The 22,408-nt window shown below is 44.9% G+C and overlaps 1 protein-coding gene across 3 annotated transcripts in view; it reads right to left on the bottom strand.

Moving 5' to 3' along the window:
* Positions 1-22,050, bottom strand: part of ARP8 (actin-related protein 8) — a 51,186-nt gene extending 29,136 nt beyond the window's left edge. For 2 of the 3 annotated variants that reach the window (XR_013583893.1, XR_013583892.1), the window contains exons 1-5: positions 21,620-22,050; positions 20,626-20,720; positions 10,249-10,319; positions 10,045-10,112; positions 2,968-3,029 (exon numbers count right to left, since the gene is read on the bottom strand). Coding sequence is in view for 1 of the 3 variants with exons in the window: in XM_078587268.1 (XP_078443394.1) it covers positions 2,968-3,029; positions 10,045-10,112; positions 10,249-10,319; positions 20,626-20,720; positions 21,620-21,936 (613 nt within the window). In the remaining 2 variants the exon portion in view is untranslated. The remainder of the gene's footprint in view (positions 1-2,967; positions 3,030-10,044; positions 10,113-10,248; positions 10,320-20,625; positions 20,721-21,619) is intronic. The other variant, XM_078587268.1, reaches the window with a different exon arrangement.
* Between the last annotated feature and the right edge of the window lie 358 nt (positions 22,051-22,408).

Raw genomic sequence — 22,408 nt, 5'->3', positions numbered from 1 at the left:
ATGACGCCATTTGCGAACAGCGAGAATGATAGCCATGAGCTCCCTTTCATAAGCCGAGTGAGTATGAGCGGTGGGCGGAAGAGCTTGACTCAAGTAAGCTACAGGTCGGTTGCGCTGCATTAACATGGCGTCCACTCCGGTGCTCAACGCATCTGTTTCCAGCACAAATTCAGACGAGAAGTCCGGGAGAATAAGAACTGGGGCACTGGAGAGGGCGTGCTTTAGCTGTTTGAAGGCAGCCTGCGTGTGAGCCGACCACTTGAACATGCCTTCCTTGAGGAGGCGAGTCAGCGGCCACGCAACAGTGGCGAAACCGGCCACAAACCGTCGGTAATATCCCGCCAAGCTAAGGAACCCGTGGAGGTCCCTTAAGGTAAGGTTGGATCGGCCAATCTTAGACTGCTCCTACCTTGTCCGCATCCGTAGCCACACCCTCCGAAGATACCCAATGACCCAAATACGCGAGCCGATTTTGGAGGAAGAAACACTTTTTGGCATTGACGTAGAGGGCGTGGGTGTCCAAAAGTTGCATGACTTGGGATAGGTGGTCCATGTTTTTGTCGCGGCTGCGGCTGTAGATTAAAATGCCATCAAAGAAAACAAACACAAACTTTTAGAGCAATGGCTGGAAGACCATGTTCATCAAGGCTTGAAAGGTGGCCGGCACGATTGAGAGCCCAAACAGCATGACCACATACTCATAATGCCCCAAATGAACCTTGAACACCGTCTTGTCGATATCGTAGTCGTGCATTCGAATCTGATGATAGCAAGGTTTGAGATCCAGCTTGGAGAAATATGACATGCCATGTAATTCTTCGAGCAGCTCGTCGACCACCGGAATGGGAAATCAGTTGGGGACAGTGATTTTATTCAAAGCACGATAGTCAACGCAGAAATGCTATTGGTTGTCTTTCTTACGAACCAGAAGCGTCGGGCTCTAATAAGGACTGCGTGAGGGCCGGATAAGACACGCTTCGAGTTGTTCCCGAACCAGCTGCTCCAGCTTGTTTTTCTGACATTGAGAGTAATGGTAAGGGCGAGAATTGACTAGGCCCATACCTGGCAGAAGGTTGATTTGGTGATCCAATGCATGCCGGGGAAGGCCCTCTGGGTGGTGGAAAACCAGAGGGAAGCATTGCTCCTAGAGGCCATGTGCATCTGCCGCAGTGGATGATGTCAGCGGGGAGTTGGAAGGAGACATATACATGGCGTTCAGCGTGTCGGGCACTCTGTTAGGCTGATGGCGTGCCTTGAGAGAGCGGCACTTGGTGGGGTCGCCCTCCAAGGTGTCCCATACTCCATCGACCTGAAATTTCAAAAGGAACAGGTCCCAATGCGCTTGGGTCCACTTGAGCGTGCGCAACCAGGCATACCCCAGGATAACGTCGGTGCTGAGGTCGAAAACCAGTAGAAGGGTGACGACAGCCATGTACCCTTGGAGATCAACTGGAACCACTGCCACTTGGACATCCCCGTGTGTAACGGTGCTGTTTTCTTTTTGAATTAGTGACGGTGCTGTTGCCATACCAAATCTGATAGGGCGCGCTCTGCTGAATGATCAATGAGACACCCTGCTTAATGCCTCTTTAAAAAAAGTGTACGTGAGGAGATGATAAGAACCCAAAGGGGGTCTCTATCAACTATTTAATCCTTCTGTTAATCAACGTTTTCTTGCGCTTGATAAATTTGCCAAAGGTCTGACCAAGAGCAGCAAGAGGGAGAGGGAGGGAACAGTCTGCGTTCAGAGAAAAGTAGAGTTAAGGCTAGCGCGTTGACGGCAAGATCATCGCCATCCGTAAGATACTTGGGAAAGTCATCTCTGCAGGAAAGAACCTCTTCAGAGAAAGAAGAGAGGGAAAATCACGACCAAGGAAGCGAGGTTAAGGAGAGGAGAAGGAGAAAATCACAATCTGATTGCCTGCCTTTCCTGAATGAACTTCACTCTTAAGTAACGCGGTGTGGTGTTGCTTTCGCCTGGGCTGCATTTGGCTGGCGTCTTTGCTAGACTAGGCCTGGAATCATATCAGGAGAAAACCTCATGCAAATACTTAAAGAAATGCCACACTGCTGGACCACGGGGTGAACCTGTGGCCCCCACACACCCCCCCACCCCAATACAGCTGGACTGCTATTTAGAGGGTTCAAGAAAAGCGTCTACCAATACTTGCTGTAATGAAACCAACGAGTTGAATAAAGTCAAGCAGGAAGACAAGATGAAAAAAACAGGGTCAAACCCTAAGGTACGGCATGAGAGTATTCCCAAACCTCATTATTGATCATATCTTCACTCATTGTAGTTCTTGAATCCATTCTAAAATGCTTCATGTTTACTCTTAAGTGGGGCTTCCTAGGCTCCACTTTGATATGGTAAATTGGGGAGCAATGGTCATCTACAGTGATTATCCCAGAGAAGGATCAATCATGATATCAGGTGCAATCATTGAAGTCCAGTCCATAAACCACCTCTTTTTTGGAAGAAAAATCCACACCATGTTATAACATAAAATCAAAAGAAATATCACTCAGGTTTCACAGCTAATGCTGTATATTGATAAGAAACTAATTTATTCTCAAGGAAGCTGGCAAAAGAGAGAAAATGGTGGTAAGATCATTGTGATGGGGAGAGGGAGATAGAATGGACTGGGAATGGGAAAAACTTCAGTCTTCTTTGCTGTCCTCCCAAGAAAAGCCATGAAACACAAATTATCAGAATATCCTCAATGGTAAAACAATAAAAATGAGCCTAGATATGATGAGGATCATATAACAAATCTCCAGAATTCAGAAATCATATACATCATTGGTATCTTTACCAAAAAATTCGTCTCCTTATATAAAATTAAATAAAAAATAGAGCGTCAAGCACTGCATTGCTATCAGGAAAAATAATGCATTTTATAAGAGCGAAGAGTATATGGTTGAAAAAATTTGTTAAGGAAAATAGTAGAATGAAAAGTAGCAAACCATCTGAATGGCAGATCGGTAGGGAAATAACGGCTGGCTGTGAGGAACGTTTTACTTGCATCCTGTGTATAAAATAACAAAGTCATGTTTTATGAAACATGTACGACTAAAATGAGATACTGGATGCACAATTTCCTTTTTAGGAAAACCTTGGTTCATCATTCAGTATTTCTTTCCTTCAAATGTCTGAAAAAACACATGGTAGATACTAGGTTTGTGTAGCAATAGTTCCAATGCAAATAAAAGAAACTCCAACAAAATCGGAACTGCTTCGCAGATTGTCTAAGGAAGAAATAGTTATGGATGAGTTAGAGAGGACAATTCACTGTAAGGTCCAGAAGAGAATTGTGAATAATGGATGAGATAGGTAGGTGGGAATGTGGCCGCCTCTGCTGCTCGCTCTGGAGTGAGAGGATCTCCTGCACCAGCCAACAACACCACAAGAACAGAGTCAGGTAAATCCTGTCGATGCTCATCGCTTGGATCTCCCCCCCTAATATAGTCTTGACTTCTGCTTCTTTTTCTCAAATATTGTTGCCATATGCTTCTCACTAACACGTCCCATTTCCAGTTTGGATAGAGGGAAGAAGATGAGCTTTATGATTCCCCCCAACTGCCAACTTAGATTTAAAAATGGAAAACAGGTGAGAGGATTGATTAGGCAAGTCAAATTTTGTAAGCCACTAGTCTGATTTTTTGCGAGATGGTATAAGGGACAAAATATTAAGGACAAAATTTCTCATTCGATCTCTTGGAGAAAGATTTCATGCAATAAAATTTATCCATAACTTGAAAATGAGCCTGAGATTGGCACTTATCAGCATGATCCTTCATGTAATTCTGAGACTTATTCAGACGAGATTTTATGTGTGTCAGGAGTTGATCCCTTTATGGACAACTGGATCTGTGATTTAATAAGTGCAGGTGAGATCAATACTCCAACGGATGGAGGTTCTCTACCACAATTAGCTTCAGATGGAGTGATTTTGTCTGGGGAATGAGAAGAGATGTCAAAATTTTAGTCTGTATTAAGTAAACATTTTCTCCACCTTTTTGGGATTTCTGATGTGCATCATCTAAGAAAGCATTCACACCCTCTGTTTGTGATTTCTGTCTGCTTTTCAGTTTGAGGGTGCTATGAAGATCTCATTTTATGTTCTGTTCTCTGCACAGCAGCATAGTTCTTCCTGAAAGGCCCCAATGAAGAGGCTCCCACTGTCTGAGGCAAGAGATCTTAGAAGTTCTTGTAGAAGGAGAGAAGATCCGCGGAGAGACAGAGAGAGAGCTCCGAGGATAGAAAAACAAGAATGTGAAAAGAAGAAAATAACCATCTGAGTTGGGTTCCCTTCAAGAGGGTACATATATAGAGAGAGATAAGAAAAAAAGGGAATAAAAGAAAATAAGGAATATAAAGTACATATTCAATAGTCTCCCTCAAACTGGTGAGTGGATGTTATCCATTCCCAGTTTGCCGCACAATTCATGAAAGCGTGGGGCCGACAATCCTTTGGTGAAGATATCAGCGCGTTGATGGGCGAATGGAACGTATGAAAGGCAAAAACGTCCAGACTCCAGTTTCTCTTTTACGAAATGCCGATCAACTTCAACATGTTTAGTGCAGTCGTCTTGCACTGGACCATGAGCGATGCTGATAGCTGACTTATTATCACAGAAAATTTGAGTAGGTTGATGACACGATAGCTTCAGCTCTGCAAGAAGACTGGTGAGCCATAATGCTTCGCATAGACCTTGTGCCAGGGCACGAAACTCTGCTTCAGCATTGGATCGAGAGACGACAGATTGCTTCTTACTGCGCCATATAATAATATTGCCACCAAGGTACAGTAACCCATCGTGGAGCAACGATCAACATGAGAACCAGCATAATCAGCATCTGAATAGATGTCCAATTGGAGAACACCTTTTCCCTTGAATTGAATACCAAGACCAACGGTACCTTTGAGATAGCGAAGTACACGGTTGGCAGCATGCATATGACATGCCTTTGGAGAATGCATAAATTGACTTAACACACCCACGTGATAAGCAATGTCAGGGCGAGTGTGAGTGAGATATATCAACTTATCAACCAATCTTTGGTACCTTCCTTGATCAACGACCTCATGCTCTGCGAGAGATAGCCGGTGATTTACTTCAATGGGCGTGGTAAGAGGTTGTGAGTCCTCCTTTCCAAGCTCTTGAAGAAGATCGTAATATATTTTCTTTGACAAAGGAAGATGTCAGTCGCAGAATATGCCACCTCAATACCAAGGAAGTATCGGAGGAGACCAAGATGTTTGATATCAAATTCACTTGCAAGGTGAGCCGCTAACTGACCTGCCGCATGCGAGTCATTCCCCATAATGATAATGTCATCCACGTAGACAAGGAGTGGTGTGACGCCCCCGGACGAGGAATGATGATAGAAAAGTGTATAGTCACCGTTGCACTGAGAATATCCAAATAGTTTCATCGAGTGCGTAAACAGACCAAACCAAGCTCGAGGAGACTGCTTCAAGCCATAGAGAGCCTTCTTGAGACGACACACCAAGGGAGGCACCGGAGGAGGAGTCGTATAGCCCGGAGGCAAGGCCATATAAACTTCTTCATGGAGATCACCATGAAGAAAGGCATTCTTGACGTCGAACTGCTGAAGAGACCAATTATGATGAGCCGCGAGGGCAATAAGATAAAGAACAGTATTCATCTTAGCCGCGAGGGCATGTCTCCAGATAATCAATACCAAACTGCTGTGTACAGCTTTTAGCCACAAGACGAGCTTTATAACATTCGAGAGAACCATCAGACTGGTACTTGACGGTATAGACCCACCGACAACCAACCAAGTGCTTGCCCGAAGACAATGCAACCAGATCCCAAGTCTGGTTTTTTTCCAAGGCAACCAATTCCTCTTTCATTGCATGACGCCACTCAGGGGAAGCTAAGCTACATCCACCGTCTTCGGAATGGTAATAGAATCAAGACAGGTAAGAAGGGCACGGTAGGATGGGGAGAGGCGATGGAATGAAACATAATTGGCTAAAGGATAAAGGGGAGTAGAGGTACATGACCGACGGGCTTTTCGATGGGCAATGGGAAGATCATCACAAGCTGGAGAGGGCTCCGGGGCAGCAGGGAGTGGAGAGGGTGGTGAGGCCGAGGAAAGGGCATCGCAAGGGAGAGGAGATGTTGTGGCTTCAGTTATTGGTGCAGGTGACGGGGCAGAGACATTCAATGGACGACGCAGACGGCGATGGTACGTGGTCCCATCAAATTTTTTTGGAGGGGCGGAGTTGGGGAGAGTCAATGGAGGGGGGGCAGGTATAACAGACAAGGGAGGAGGTGGAAGTGGAACAAGGAAATTGAGGGACTCATCACATGAAGGAGAAGGGGAAGGAGAGGATGACGAGCCAGGGAGGTAGAATGGAGTGGACTTGTCAAAGCTGACATCTTTACTCACAAGGATGCGATGAGTAGAAGGGCTAGCGACATAGCAGGTGCACCCAAAAATACGCGGAATAAGATTGGTTTTCAAGGAGATGGTGGGATAGGCCCGAAGTATAGCATCGATAGGGGAAAGATGGGAAAGAACGCGGGAGGGAAGACGATTAATGAGGTGGACAGCAGTTAGAGAAGCTTCATCCCAGAAATATTTAGGCATATTCATGTGAAGGAGTAGCGAGCAAGTCACAAGTTCATAAATAATGGCCAGGTTGTTTCGCTTCGAGTGAGATTCTTGAGCAGCATCACAAGTTCATAAATATTTAGGCAGAATCGAGAGATAAGAATTCAGAAGCACACGATCGACTGATACTGTCAAGAAGCCACCGATGGACCACACCCTCAACATCAAGCCACTGATCATAGTGCGGGGTGGGAAGTGGCGGCTCGTCCAAAAGATGCTTCATAAGTTTCCCTTTCAAGGTGATTCGAACGTACTGACGCTATTGAAGAAGATTCAACCCGATGAATCTAAAATCAGATGGTATACGGGGCAAAGAATAGTGCCAAGAGCTCAGCTCGGATGAGTGAGAAGACAGCCCGGGTGGCAAAGCGGCAGCAGAAGTAGTAGAGTTGTTGGGCGCCATAAGGTGTCGGAGGTCTGGCGGGAGTGATGAATCACGATGAGATACTCTGATTTGGGTAAATCAAGGTTGCAACAGTCGATGATGTCAAACGAACACAAGACTGGAGTCACTGACGGTAGTAATCCCAAACTGTAAAGAACTGTGAGCAGTGACGTCAAATAGGTCGATCAAGAAAGTAGTAGATGATGTTGAATCAATAGAAGAATTCCGGCAGATCACGGCAAATCGCGGCAGATCTCGACAGATCACGGCAGAACGAGAATCGATGCCGACTTTGAATCGACAGAAGAATTCCGGCAGATCACGACGGATCCCGGCAGATCGCGGCAGAACGAGGGATCTATGAAAAAGAAATGATGCCAAGAGATCGATGCCGGAGAGATCGACGTCGAAGGATAGACACTGAGAAATTGAAGCTTTGAATCAACAGAGCTTGATCAGCAAAGTCATCGGCAGCATTCAGATCTTGGTGAATGGTAGGCTCTAATACCATGTAGAAGGAGAGAAGATCCGCGGAGGGAGAGAGAGAAAAGAGAGAGCTCCGAGGATAGAAAAACAAGAATGTGAAAAGAAGAAAATAACCGTCTGAGTTGGGTTCCCGTCAAGAGGGTACATATAGAGAGAGAGATATGAAAAAAAGGGAATAAAAGAAAATAAGGAATATAAAGTGCATATTGATAGCTGAAAATGGTCCTTGTGCAATGCTGATAGCTGAAAATGGATGTCAAAAATGAATTTCTCCATGTGATCTCACTGAGGAGATTCATCTGTATCTCCTGCCTGGGTGTTTGATATGGACATTCCACGCACATACCTGTAAAGAAGAAGAAGCCTCGTCCAACACACCTCGTCCAACATACCTGTAAACCAGGTGTGATGGGAGCATGGACATCAGTCTGCCTATAAATGTGAAATATCATTCTACATTGAGAAACTGCACCTTCATTGGAAGTAAACTTGTATTATGGCATATCAAAATGCAAAGCATTATTGGTTGCTCAAGCATAGAAACAGAATTTTGGGCTCTTTTCTATGGTCTATTGAGGCCTCCTGGATTAAAAATCTGTTGGCTAAGCTGAAGCTCTCTTGTTTGAGACTGGTGGAACTCCTGTGAGATGATAAGTCAGAAATAAGCCTTGATCCATGATCCAGTTCAACATGATTGCACAAAGCAAATTGAAGCAGATCATCATGCTATCAAAGAGATGATGGAGATTGGGTAATTCTTCATAACATCTCTCCTAAAAAGTAACAAAGTGAGCTTGAAGAATATCTGCACTCCAACTTGAGGGGGAGTGTTGAAGGAACTGTTTCTCTCCTTCCTTTCTCTCAATCTCTCCTTATTTAATGTATTGGATTATGTACCAGCCCGAGGAGTCAATTGGTCTAATAATTGTTACCAGACTTCCTTTGCTTCTTTAGATCAATTTTTCATCCTAATCCTAGGACATTGATATTCTACATCTCTCATCTATCAGATATTAATCAACAAACCAAAGTCTTCCTATCTCTCCAGTATCCCAATCAAACTCTTTTTTTATGATACAGAGGGTTAAGTACATCTGAAAGAATAATGACGGATTTGATGAATCGAGTGCAGAAGCACATGACGCCTTATGAATAAAACTGCCATACATTTCGTTATTAGGGTGCTATAGAAAGCACCCAACGAAGGATTGACGCGTGAACAGAGATTTCACTTGGTGTTTTGTACTAAACTTGGGGGAGAAAGAGAAACCGCCAATGAAGCCTCAGGGACAGCTCATGAGGTTTTGGGGACTTCTGATAAGGTCTTATACATCTCAAACAAGAGAAGGCCAAGGAAGGAACAGTTAGATGAGAGACTAAGGAGACGATGGTCAACATGGGGCACAGTGGGAGTGTTCCAAGGGCTGACCCAAAGTCTACTGCATAAAAGAGTATAGAAGAGCGTCATGAGGATTGGCACATGAAGACCTAGTAATAAAAGGGCTAAATCAGTCCCATTTAGTGGGGGAAGGAAATAATAGCCCATTAGAGAATCAGGGTGGGAGGAGAAGGATATAAGGAGAGGGGGGCCCTTTTGAATAGGGGGAGGATCAAGAATCTGTTGGAAGTCTCTCCCTTTAGGCTCGGGGTTGCATTCGACCAGGCTATGAGAAGGGTGACTGAACTCCAGATCTCAGATCTTCATCAGAGGCAAAGTTGCCAGGATTGCAATACAGCTTGCTCCAGCTCGGTGTTGAATCTCCGCCAAGCCAGTACAGGTGGGTTCCGTTTCTTGATTGATTCATTTTCTAGGAATTACTGTATCAACTTCCTACTGGAAGGCAGAATCAGGAGAGGGAGCCTCATTTGTTCGTGATCACGCAGAGAATGGGGAGAAAACTTCAAACACATTACAGTACATATTTTCCTAAGTAAAAACATGTTTAGGTTTCAGCTTTTATCACCCATCCTCTCCCTCTTCAACCAAAACCCTATTGTAAGTTTTCTCCCTTGAGCTAATTGATAACATTTTACTTGTGTTTCCTGGTTTCTCTAACTTTCAGATATAAACTGGAATTTAATTGACTTCTTGAGGATGAAAACAATAACTCAATTAATACAGAAATTCTGATGAAAGAAGAATATCCAAGGTCTCAATTCAGGATGACCTTCCTTGATTTTCTTCTGATACACCAAAGCTCTAATACCATGTGGAACTTGCTGAGAATAAGGATGAACAGCATTTCGAGAGTAGAAAGTGGGAGAGACAATAAGGGAAGAGTGATTTAAGACACAAGAGATCCAATACCTCCTAAACGGTTAGTTCTGGCATTTTATTCTTCCAACTTTTTTCAAAAAAAATAATTCTTCCAACTTTTTATGTATAGTTTGTTACATTGTATTGGATCTGAAGACACGATAATATTTACCCATTTTAATGGAAAACAACTAAAGAACTACCAATATTTGCTTGTAAGGTATCAAGATTTCTAGAAAGAAAAAATGGCTGTTGGAAATATACCTAGCAAAAATTGTTGTGAAGAAGTGTACAAGTCTTGGATAAAGCGGAGACTCAATATTGCCAAATTCCTAACCACAGGCGAACAATATAAAAGGAAAAATTCACATAAGAGTTCATGTACTATAAAAATAAGATATTTCATCGAATTAATCAAATTGGTACGTGTTAAAATCTCCAAAATTTTATGGGACAAACATTATTTACCAGAAATGTGGCACAACGCCCAGATGGTGCAGAATATTTGCTCCAGCCATACTTACAATATCCTGAACCACCTTCACCGAAGAAACACACCCAATGAACTACCAAACTAGGAAATTTAATCATAGAAGTTGCAGCAGAAACACCTTTGATACGATTCCTATGAAGGTTTATGAAAGAAGAAAACGTCAAGGACAGAAGAAATGGTCAAACGTCATAGAGAAGAGCACGGGTCCAGGTACTGCTGACCTGACAGAATAACTACCAGTTCTTGACTGGTAGTTTAGGAAAGGAATAAAGAGTACTATAAATAAAGAAAACGGAGGAGAAAGGGGCATCTTCGGTTGGATAATCTTGAGGCTTATGTGATCTGTGAGGAAGGGCTGTATGCGGTCAAGCTTCCGAGAAGGTTTGCGTGCGCCAGATGGACGACGACGGGAGATCGGAGGGGCATCCGCTTGAAATACCGAGTAGAACGACTTCCCTACTTGTAAGTCATTCATTCCAACTTCGAGATTACTACAATTCGGTACGAGAACGTATCAACCTTACAGTAAGGTTGATATTTTATTGTTAAGTTAGGCGACAGGGGGATGTTTCAGTATTGGAGGGATGCAGTTATTCAAAAAATAAATAAATATTGGAGGGATGCATGGTGGGCATCTTGAGTGAGATGTTCCCTCGTTTGTACGCGCTCGCCCAGAATCAAAATACCCATGTTTGGGACTGTTGGGATGGAGCCTGGACACAGATCATAAAGGGTGCCTTATCTGACCAACGAGTGACTAAACTCATGGACATGCAACAATCCCTAAAAACAATTAAGACCGAACGACGGAGAGAAAGATGGTTGGGTATGGACAAATGGCCCTTTCTCCGTCCAGAAGGCCAACGCGAGGATCTGGGAGGGGCAAGAGGAAGATAGGCCACTAATCCGAGCATTCATATTCATATGGCGACAAAGAGTCCCGCTTAAAGTGAGGATCTTTGGTTGGCTGCTAGCACGAAGAAGACTAATGACAAGAGTCTTCCACAAAAGGCTATATCTGGACACATCATCACAATGTCTGCTTTGCTCCAATGGGGAAGAATTCTACAATCATCTCTTCATTGAGTGCTCATTTGCTCGCACGATTTGGGCCAACCAGGCATTATAAAGGTTGAATGTGACATCTGAAGAGACTTTCTCGGACTCAGTCCAAAATTGTAGAGGCAGAGGAAATGAAGAAGGTGGTCAAGCATTGGTAGTGTTGTGTGCCATCTGGCTGCATTGAAATGAGGTGCTGTTCAGGGGAAGAATGGCTTCTACATATGGAGCCTTACACAAAGTGGCGAGTTTAAAGGCCACATGGCTCCCGCGCGCGACTGACGGAGAGGGGAAGATTTGAATATGATTGGATTGATGGTGAAGGGACTGTAAGGTCCTTGGGGGGGTTCACTGATTCATCTGGTGTTCGCCCCTTTTATACTTCATTTTTTTGAGTCCCAGAGAAATTTCCATTTATTTCTATTTCCTTCTTGTACTCCACTATAAAAATATTTTTTGTTTTTCCATTGGAGGAATGAACCAGCCATAAGCTTCTGATACATTCCAAGACATGTATCATGAAAAAGATGTAATCATTTGAAAATACTGTAGTGAAACCTCAATGTCTCCAATATCTTGCACAAGAAAGAGAGATGAACAGGAAAGTCAAGAAAGAGAGGTCCACATAATGGAACATCACATGCCAGAGAAAAGAGAGGGAGCATCCCCAGGGTGGAACATTGTAGGAATGTTCCAGGGTCATCTTGCAAGCAAATGCATGTCTGCTGCTTGGAGGGATGACATTAGAGAGGGAACAGAAGATGGAGAGAGAGAGAGATCCTGAGAGAGGGAACCACGATGACTTCGTAAAATGGCCGGAGGGGGCAATCGGCCCTCCCATTTTTGCTCGTGCTTGATTTTTGAAGGACCTTTCCTTTGATGAGCTGATACCTGGCCAAATCAGCTTTTATGGGCAATGGGTTATCCAAAGAAGAGGAGAGTCAATGAGCAGAGGCAATGAGAGCATGATACTGTCAGGTATCTTTACTTCCGAATTTCACCAAGATCTGAAATCTATGAATGTAGGGCCAATATCCAAGTAGATGACTCAACAGAAACTTCAGTGTCGAAGCAAAAGTCAGGAGAAAAGAAGCGAAGTTGGAAATGAAAACATTGAGAAAGACCAGATGATCCTTCTCCCTTCCCTGGTCAAAGGCCTCTCCTGCTCCCAGCCTTCAGCTGTAACCGCCATCCACGAACCAATGCTTGAAAAAAAAGAAAAAGCTTCCTGCTTTTCTCCTGCCGCTGGATAATTATTGGCCCTTGGTAGCTGGGTTCCCACGTGTGAGATCCTGCAGGTGATTCCCTATCAGACCCTCTTATTGGCATGAGGACGATGCGTTTTAGAAAATAATGTATCAGAATACCAATTGGGAGGTTGCTGATGAGGTATTTGGGCCTGCCATTGAAGAGGTGGAGGATGACAAAAACAGATTGGCAACCGGTTACAGAGAAGGTTGAGCAGCTACTAGAGGGGTGGCAAGCCAAGGTATTGTCAAGGGGGGATGCCTGGTAATATTGCGATAGGTACTTTCAGCCATCCCCATCTTTCATCATTCAATATTCAAGATTGTGAATCACCTGTGAACCCTAATCCTAGGGTTAGGAGGAAGAACCTCCATAAGAAGAAGCTCAAGAATAGAAAGAAACAAGAAGATCTCACGCTCTTTGATACAGCTGTGCCCGAGGGGAGAGAAAAAAAGCTCCGTGTCTGACAGAGCTTACCCCTGGTAGGGGATTTCTTCCACGTCAAGTAAGGTGATGGCTTGGTATTTGAATATTGGTTGGATTCATGGTCGCCACAAGGCATGTTACATGAAGCATTCCCTTGATTATATGAGCTTAGACAGAGCCCTAATGCCACAGTTTCGGATCTTTGGGATGGAGCCTGGAACCCAACCTTTGCCCTGTCGGACTAGAGAGCAGCAGAATTCCTGAACTTGCAATATTCCCTAGCACAATTAAGCCCAAGGTGCAATGAACAGGATGGTTGGATATGGGTCAACAACCCTTTTTCAGATCGAAGGCTTACACGAGGATTTGAGAGGGGCAAGAGAACCCGAAACCAGGATGGTTGGATATGGAAGGGGCTTAGAGGGCCCCAGGGGGAAGTTGTAGGTCGAGGAGAATAGCCAAACACAACTCAATGGAAGAACACCTGATGATCGCTCATTGGCCAGGAGAGGCCAACAAAATATAACCAAGAGTCAAGAAACGGTAGGTCAGAGGAGGGAATCTCAAGATCAGGGGAGGAAAAGATGATTCAACAACAAAACGCCCGTCCTTCCTCTTACAACATTCTATTTAACCTATTTTCCCAAAAGAGAGTGGGAGAGTTCTTAATCATACATAAGATGGGCCTTACCTACCTGTAAGGCACGTAATGACCTATTCATAGGTCGGCAGTAGGACAATGTCCTACATCAGAAACAATCTGAAACAAAGCACACCATACAACCCAGAAATATAAGGTCAGACCAAAGTGGGCAACAGAGGTCTCAAAACTCATCTCTGTTGCTTTGCAAACAACAAGCCAAAGAACTGGAGCCCCTTCTTCCACTCAAGACTCAAGCTCAGAGCCAACCCTTCCATTGATGCAAATGGACGGTATTTAATGGTGCCCCAAACCAGCCGCCATCTTCAGGCTTTCTGTCTCTCCCCCTATGAAGTTCAGGTGCTTACTGGGTGGAATACCCTTCAGTCTTTCAAGGCGACATGGGAGCATGCCGTCAATATGCTTCAACAGTTCCCCATTTTCAGCTTGAAGACAAGCATCTCTAATTGGGAGGGATCGATCCGAAACTGATACGGTTCCTCACAAGAGCTCTGTCTAAATTCCTCATATTGTGAGTAATCCAAGAGGATATCCCAATTATAGTGTCAAATCAAACAGAACTCCGTCTACAGTTGTTCTCCCAATAGGAAATGGAAGATGAGATTGTATGATGAGAGTAGAAGAAGAGAGTCATATGCAAGTATTGGAGAGAGACACTGAATAGACTCTGCTCCCGTCTGACTTGGAGGATCTCCACTGCTGGCCCGTCGCTCCAGTGAATCTTCCTCTTCTAGAAAAAAAATGATGCCTGCTTCTCGGGCATGTTTCTTTATCATATATTCTTCTTCTCGGGCGCCTTCCCATACATTCTTCTTTTTTTTTTTTTGACAAGTGATTTAAGGTGGTCACCCGACAAAGCGGTAACCACCCGGAGTAACATGTGGAGAGAGTTAAATCTCTCCTCCCCATCTGGACAACCCCTCTCTTAACTAATTACCCCTCTAGCGAACCAGCATGCCATAAGGCCTTCGACCTCGTGGGCTAGACCTCATTTCGGTGTAGCCATATTGCCCAGAGCACTGTCAACGCTCGACCACCCACTTCTCGCCTCCTAGGACCCCCTTGCCTTATGAACTCCCAAAAAACCTCTTCTGACGTCACATTTGGCGCCAAGTGCACTTGGGTAGCCCAGATCGAACGGGCGACTGGGCACGCAAAGAATAGATGGTTGCAGTCTTCGTCCCCATTCGTGCATAGAGTGCACGTCGCAGAGGTATTAGGATACATCCTCCAACAGAAGGCGTGTGTCACTAGCCTCTTGCGTAGTAAGAGCTGACCAAAGATCTTAACCTTTAAAGGAATCTTGAGGCGCCAGATGGCCCGACATGCCTGGATTGTTGATTGATCCTCCATTTCTTGGCATAGCTTCTTGTAGGCCTTCCGAACAGAGAAGGGAGTGTCTGTCCAATTCCATCCGTCTTGGTCACCATGTCTTGGCCGGCACTGAGACAAATCTTGTTGCATGCCTAAAAAGTCTGCCACCCTTTGATCTGAGAGAGCATCGTCTACCGTTGGATTCCATATGTTGTCCCAACATTCTGCCACTGTGGCATCGGGGCATCTGGCAAGCGCATAGAGCCGAGGAAATGCTTCCTTCAAAGGGATGTCCGAAGACCATGGGTCTCTCCAGAAGCAAAACAGGGAGCCATCGCCAAGTCGGGCAGTGAAAAAGTCTTTAACTTGGGGGAAAATCTGTCTAAGGCCCAGATAGAAAGGCGACATTCCCCTGCCTGGGGCTGCTTTCTCCTCCCAGTTTAAACACCGACCATAGCTGTCACCCAAAATTTGGATGGCTAGTTCTTCTCGAGGGTGCAAAAGCCGTGTCACCCACTTTGATAGTAGTGCTGTGTTCTTGCGTGTTGGGTGGAGAACACCCAGGCCTCCATGTTTGGTAGGTCTGCAGAAGATATCTCATGCCACCAGCGCCAGGCCTCATCCCTCGTTAGGCCCCGCTCCTTTCCACAGGAAACAACGCATCAGGCCTTCGAGCCTCTGACCGATTCCTACTAGCATCTTGAACACCAAGAGGTGGAAGATGGGAATTGATGACAGGACCGACCTCACTAGCACTAGTCGACCTTCCCTAGACAGCACCCTGGCTTGCCTACCTTCTAGTCGTCTCTCGACCTTCTCTACCACCAGCTGCCAATCTACCTTAGTCATCCTTCCTGCGGTCAGTGGCAGGCCCAAGTATCTCATGGGTAGGCTTCCAAGTGGTGTACCAAGTGCCTCTGCGCATCGTGACGCCTCCTCTTGAGAGAGGCCGCTACCCACAAAAGCTGATTTAGCCCGGTTGATCTGTAGGCCAGAGAAGTCTGCAAATAGATCTAGTAAGGTGGACAAATTTTTCGCCACCTCCACCGAGCCTTCTATAAAGAAAATGGTGTCATCTGCGTAGTGCAGTAGTGGAATACACTCGGGTTGGCTTGCTGTCTGATATCCTTTTAAGAGACCGTGGGAGCTTGCTAGGTTGGTGCAAGTTGCGAGTGCGTCTGCCGCTAGGACGAAAAGTAAGGGGGCAAGCGGGCAACCTTGCCTTACACCTCTTTGTGGTTGTACATGCCCTCCTTCTGGACTCCCATTCACCAACACCGAGAAAGAGTGTGAAGTTATGCATCTCTTTACCCATGTGATCCATTCCTTCGGGAAGCCCCTTCTCTTCATTGATGCCCAAAGAAAGCGCCAATCTAGTGTGTCGTATGCTTTGGCGAAGTCCACTTTCCACATGAACCCCTTGGTCCCGTGCCTTTTCCATGAAGCTACTATCTCCCGCTGCGACTGCGCTATCCACTAGTAAGCGGCCCAGTATGAATGCTAATAGGGAGGGCCCGACAAGCTCTCCAATCACTACTCTCAGCCTATTCACCGAGACCTTGGCGATAATTAGGTAGATGAAGTTGGATAGCGAGATTGGTCTGAAATCCTTGATTTTATATGCGCCTTGTATCTTTGGAAGGAGAAAGAGGTATGCTTGGTTGATTCTCTCCATACTGCCCGTCTCTTGGCGAAATTCTTCAAGCGTGGCCATCACATTCGGTCTCATCAAATCCCAAAACTCTTGGTAAAAGATACTGGCAAACCATCTGGGCCTGGCGCCCCTTCGCCATTAAGTCCTTAAATTGCCTCCTTGACCTCCTCCTCTGAGAAAGGGCGAATCAAATCAACCTTTTGAGCCGGGTTAAACATTCGTGCACCCTTACCACACCACACCCACCGATTACGCCGTCCTTTTTTGTAGAACGAGCGGAAATGTTCGGCAACGGCACAACCCACTAGTTCTGGACCGATGTGTTCCTGGCCTCTCACTTTCAGCTTTTGAATGTGGTTTATCCTTCTTCTCCCATTAGCAGCTAGGTGGAAGAATCTCGTGTTTGCATCCCCTGCCTTTAACCACAGTTGTCTAGACCTTTGTCTCCAGTCCATCTCCAGCTTCTTGTCTTCTTCGGAGACCACGCCTCTCCATTTTCTCCGCTCAAGGGCTTCAGCTTCTTCCAGAAATCGAGTATCCTCCAGGTCATCCAAAACTTTGATCCTATGAAGGGCTTCTTTTTTGGATTGCCTTCTGTTCTCGTAGATGCGCTTACGAGCCTCCACCAGGTGGTGCCTCAGCCCCTGAATTCTTGCTGCAAGTGTTTCCATTTCGGATCTGAGTTGGGTCTGTGCTGACCACTTTCTCATTTTCTCGTCTTTGAAGCCAGCCTCTTGTAGCCACGACTTGTCGAGCTTGAAATAGGTGGGTTTTCTATTTGCTTCGTTTCCGGCCCATACAATGGGAGTGTGATCTGATAATGGCCTTGGGAGAGATCTTACTTCTGCTAGTGGGAAACGTTCTGCCAGCTCCACTGAGCATAAGAATCGGTCTAATCTCGACATCCTGTTATGGCCCATTGTGCTTCGCCATGTGTATGAGCAGTCGATAGGACCCATTTCGTGGAGTAATGACTCCGAAATGAAAGCCCAAAAAGCCTCTGAATCGACGTCTCTTCCTCCTGCTCCGTTCGGACGGTCCTGTGCTTCCAATGTCAGATTGAAGTCACCTCCTATTAGTAGAGGGCACCCTTGGAAGGTGCACACTAGATCGGCCAACTCTCTCCATAGGTCGTTTCTCCGTGAGGCACTGGTAGGACCGTAGACTGAAGCAACGACCATTTCAAAATTGTCATTCATGCGTTTTAATTTGACTGCCGCAGCAAACTGACCAGTCCACGTGTCTATTTTTGAAAAGATTTGCCCGTTCCATGCCACCACTACACCCCCTGACCTCCCTATGGCGTTGACCACCAAAAAACCTTCAAGAAAGCCCCTCCGCAGTGTATTCCATTCTCTTGACTCACACTTTTCAAGCATGGTTTCCTGTAGGCATGTCGCGGTGGCTCCCCATTCTCTCAGATACCTTCCCACTACTCCGCGCCTATTTTCATCGCTGAGTCCACGAACGTTCAATGAGACACACTTCATGGAGAACGATCTTCACCCCTTTTGCTGCCCTGTGCCAGCTTTAGTCCGACCTTCAGTGCTATCTCTTTAGCCCTGTGGTTTATCACTGGGTCCTCCATCGCTGTTTGTTCTCCACCAGGCTCAGTGCAGTCACAAATTGGAAGGTCCTCCGTGATTGTTTGATTGCCTACCGGCTCTGCTGCAGAACAATTGGGAGGGGCCTCCGTGGTCCTTTGTTCCATCGCCGGTTCTATTGTGACGTGGTTGGGAGGGTTCATCATGGTGTGATGTTCTTCTTATTCAAATCCACACATGTCAATTACTGGATTTCACGTGTGATGTTCCTTCCTCTCTTCTTTCTCTGATAAATTCTTGGGAGCGCCCTATCAGATACAACCCAAGGGATATCAAAAGCAAGCTGAGTGGCAGAGGGCCCAAGACATAAGTTCCACAGAGACACAGGAGGAGGGGCAAGAAGGAACATCTTATGTTTCAGTACCTCACTCTACCCTTTCCCATCACTGTGATGTAGTCGCCCCTCTCATCTCCAGCCAGTCATATCACACCGCAACGTTCCTCATTGATACGATCTAGTAGGCCCACTAGGGGCATTCCCGTCTTAACATTCCATTTACGTTTCCTTTAAGTATGTAGCTCTCCTTGTGGGAGGGCAGGAGATGAATTGTTAACTGGTTGGGTTCAAGTATTCTCTCTTCTCCCTCGGCGACGTCCACTCCGTCGAGCTCTCCGGCGACGTCCACTCCGCCGATCCCTCCCTGGCGTAGTCCACCCCAGCACGCCGACGTCCACCCCGGCGCCCTCACTCTTCCTCCACCGTCTTCTCCCCTGTACGAACCGGCTAGGTTCGTATCACTCATCAATGGTGACACCTTCATCAGCTTGTGGGTCCCAAGAATTTTCAAACATCATTGTCTTTCACCCCTCTCACTTTTCGTCCCCATTTTCCTCTCCATTTGGACTGCTAGGACGTTTGATTATTCTCATTGAGAAGCGGACATCGGTATTTCAAAAGCTCAATAAATTTCATGCATCCATGAAAATTTTGGATTTACTGGATTTCACCCGCCGATAGGTAATTAATACCAATACACCAGGGAAGACATACTTACTATACATTGACAGAGGACCCATCACTGGAATACTTCACCCAAAAAGAGAGCTGCCTCAGGAACTTAAATCGAAACTGAATAGAAATTAAAGGTCATTATCCAGGCGTTATAGAAATAAAAATACTTTGTGCCAGGGAACGTAGCTGTGATCCACACTGGCCATTGAAGCCTCAATTACTCTTGAAACAAGTTGAAACGGTAATCTACATAACAGGGCGATGTGTACTTGAGAGGCTTAAGAACTTCAAAATGTCTTTTGCCAAGTGTAGTCCCAAAATGATGGTCTCTTTAGAAGGCTACTGGATCCAGCCTGAGTCATGGCCCACCCACTTTTGTATGGCCCAGACCAAGGATAGGGCCATAAAAAAACAAAGTTCAGCAGGACAATAAGAGGTGGATATCAAAACTCGACAGCTATTAATTAGCGATCTGATACAGGCAAGGAAGACCGATGCAATAAGGAATCTACCCCACCTCCCGACCCCTCAAGCCAACATTTGCACCCTTTCCATCGGTTCACAGCCTACATTGACGTCTCACACCTGATAACAAGAGGAGGGAGGAGACCATAGCTCTCACAGATCTGATAGCCAATATTACATCAGAGCCACAAATATTATGATTTCCTGACAGGGTCTCAACTTATGAGGGAATGAGCACAAAAAGATAGTGACTGGGGGATAGGGTTCAAGGGAACACCCTCGAGGCTCAGATATCTTTTCATTTTGCGACAACTTATAATCTGATAAAAGCTTCATGAAGACATATCAAAGAAAGAACAAGAGAAGAAACGTCCCACTTCCGACCCTATAGAGGCATGTGCGGAAGTTTGAATAAACGAGAGGGAAAAGAGGGTTATAAATAAAGGCCGAATACAAGAAAAGGAAGTATCGATTCTTGGAAGTTGAAGTCTCTCTGGCTGGATGAGTAAGGACAGATTCAGGCTTGCTCTTGGTTGGTTCAATTTCAGTTTTCTCTTCCTCCATCTTATCTCTGGACATCTATTCTCGCATTCAGCTACTTTTCTTCATTGATCCAAGGGAATCTTGTAAGACTCAATGTTTTCAAGAAGAATTTTCCTTGGAGGTTCTGGTTTTTAGCAGGGTTGAAACCGAGAATCTTATCATAATCCTACAATAAACTTCAACATGAGCGTGAAGTAGAATGTCTTCTTTCATTATTCAACAACTAATTTATGGGTTAAATTTGCAAATGGACTCTATGAGAAGTCCAAAACGGATAAAGAATATAAGGAGTAAAGAAAAAAAAATAAAAAAATAGGAAACGTTCTACCTAGATAAGCAATAACTAGTGAAGACAAACGAAATTAAATATCTCCTTACAAGCCAGTTAACTGTAATATAATCACAAAGATTGAGAATCATAGCTACCATCAATGATGACGGATCCTGGAGCAGTTTCACGTAGGCCATACACATCCAAAAATGACAACTGGGAAAAAGGTTTGACGCATGCCACATATTTCCTGTATGTGATGGATTTGGAGAATCAGATACCCGGCATTCATAAAAAGGCAAATGCAATATTCTCAGAAGTGGTTCCTCAGTACAACTTTCAAGCTTATTTGCCGATACAGTGATCAGTGAGGCATTTTGGATAACTTTCAAGACCTATTAAAAAACAACACGGCAGGCACATCTTGTTTTGAATTCCATAACATACATCATTAAAGGAATAACATCGATGGCCTAAGATATTGATGAGTAACTTTTCAATGGGATGAATTAGAAAAGGCTATCGAGATCTCACAGGCAATTGGCGAAGAAGTTAATAAAACACGCGTTACTATTTGGAAGGAAATTGTAAAACCTGTGTGAGATATTCTTATTCACGTCTTGCCTTCTTTTGCTTTAGAGGGCCAAGAAGAGAGGGTGCGGAGATCTTTCGGGTCACGTGCGTACTTATTGATCATATATAATAATTATATCGGGAGGATTAGTGATCTCGGGAGATCTTCCTCTCATTATTCAAAAACATCGTAATTTTATTCATCCAGACTTTCGTATAACTGATCGCAACTATATGACACATTCATAAAATCAAGAACAGAACACTTTGAGGCATGAAACGTACACAATAAGCATTTGCTCAAAATCCCACTAAACGTGTACGGTTGCATTTTCATGGTTGAATACACGCCGCGTAGTTGAACTGAATTGACAAAGAGAATCCAAAATCTGTTCAAACTGCCGACTTTGAATAGACCAAGTTAATAAAACCTCCCTCGATCAAAAACCATTAATCTAAACGATTTTTCGACAGTGAATTCCCGATATCAAACTCGGCTAATTACCCTGTATAAGTGACTTATCCACCCTCCATTCAGCTAATTTTAAATATGTATAAATCTACAGTTTCACTAACTTGTAAGGCCGCCCCGGTCTCAAGTACGTCTCGGAAAAGATAACTATATCCCAAGGATCCTTCCCGTGCTGAAGGAAGAACGCCCAGAGCATGTTGTCTGATGCAATCTGCTTCCAAGCTCGGCACACGGCACACGCCCTAGCAGTATCCCTAGGTCCGACGCATCTGAAGATCTGAAGAAGAACATCCGACGGTAGCTGGCCAAACAACCCCATCGAAGCGTGCGAATCGACCGCCGGAGCCAACAAACCGGCACTAGATCCCGAAGAAGATCGAGTCACCATGGATTCCCAAACTTTCTTCAAGATCACAGCCATGGAAAATACCGGAAATTGGAAGAATTCAAGAACTTCGAGGGAGATTCAAGGCCTTGGCGATCGATTCTCGCCCTCGGAAGTTGACATTTGAGCAGGGAAGAAACAGATCGGACCCCACCCGATAATTAAATTAAATAAACTTTGGAAAATCGGTTACCGAATAAATTCAGTTGCTATAAATACGATCAAGCGCCCACGTGGCGGTACAACGGTCAGATATCTCCTTTAACGGGGCTGGATACGGTTTTCGTTATTGGGCCAGAGCCCAAGACCTTTCCTGGCCCATTAGTCTTTTGCAGGGATTTCTTTTATCACAGTTCAATTATATAAGATTCTTTTCTAAAGTTCTAGAATAAATTATTTAAACGCTCTAGGTGCAGAGAAATCTGCTTCATATTTTCTTTGATGCCCCTAAAGTCGTCTTTTGTGTCCGTCTCATTTGCTCCTGAAGCCGTGCCTCGTTTATCTTTGA

The sequence above is a fragment of the Wolffia australiana genome, chromosome 15 (assembly GCF_029677425.1).
Source record: "Wolffia australiana isolate 7733 chromosome 15, ASM2967742v1".
NCBI classification, from domain to species: Eukaryota; Viridiplantae; Streptophyta; class Magnoliopsida; order Alismatales; family Araceae; genus Wolffia; species Wolffia australiana.
The sequence above is the reverse complement of the archived record's forward strand: the minus strand, read 5'-3'. Positions and strand labels throughout refer to the sequence as shown.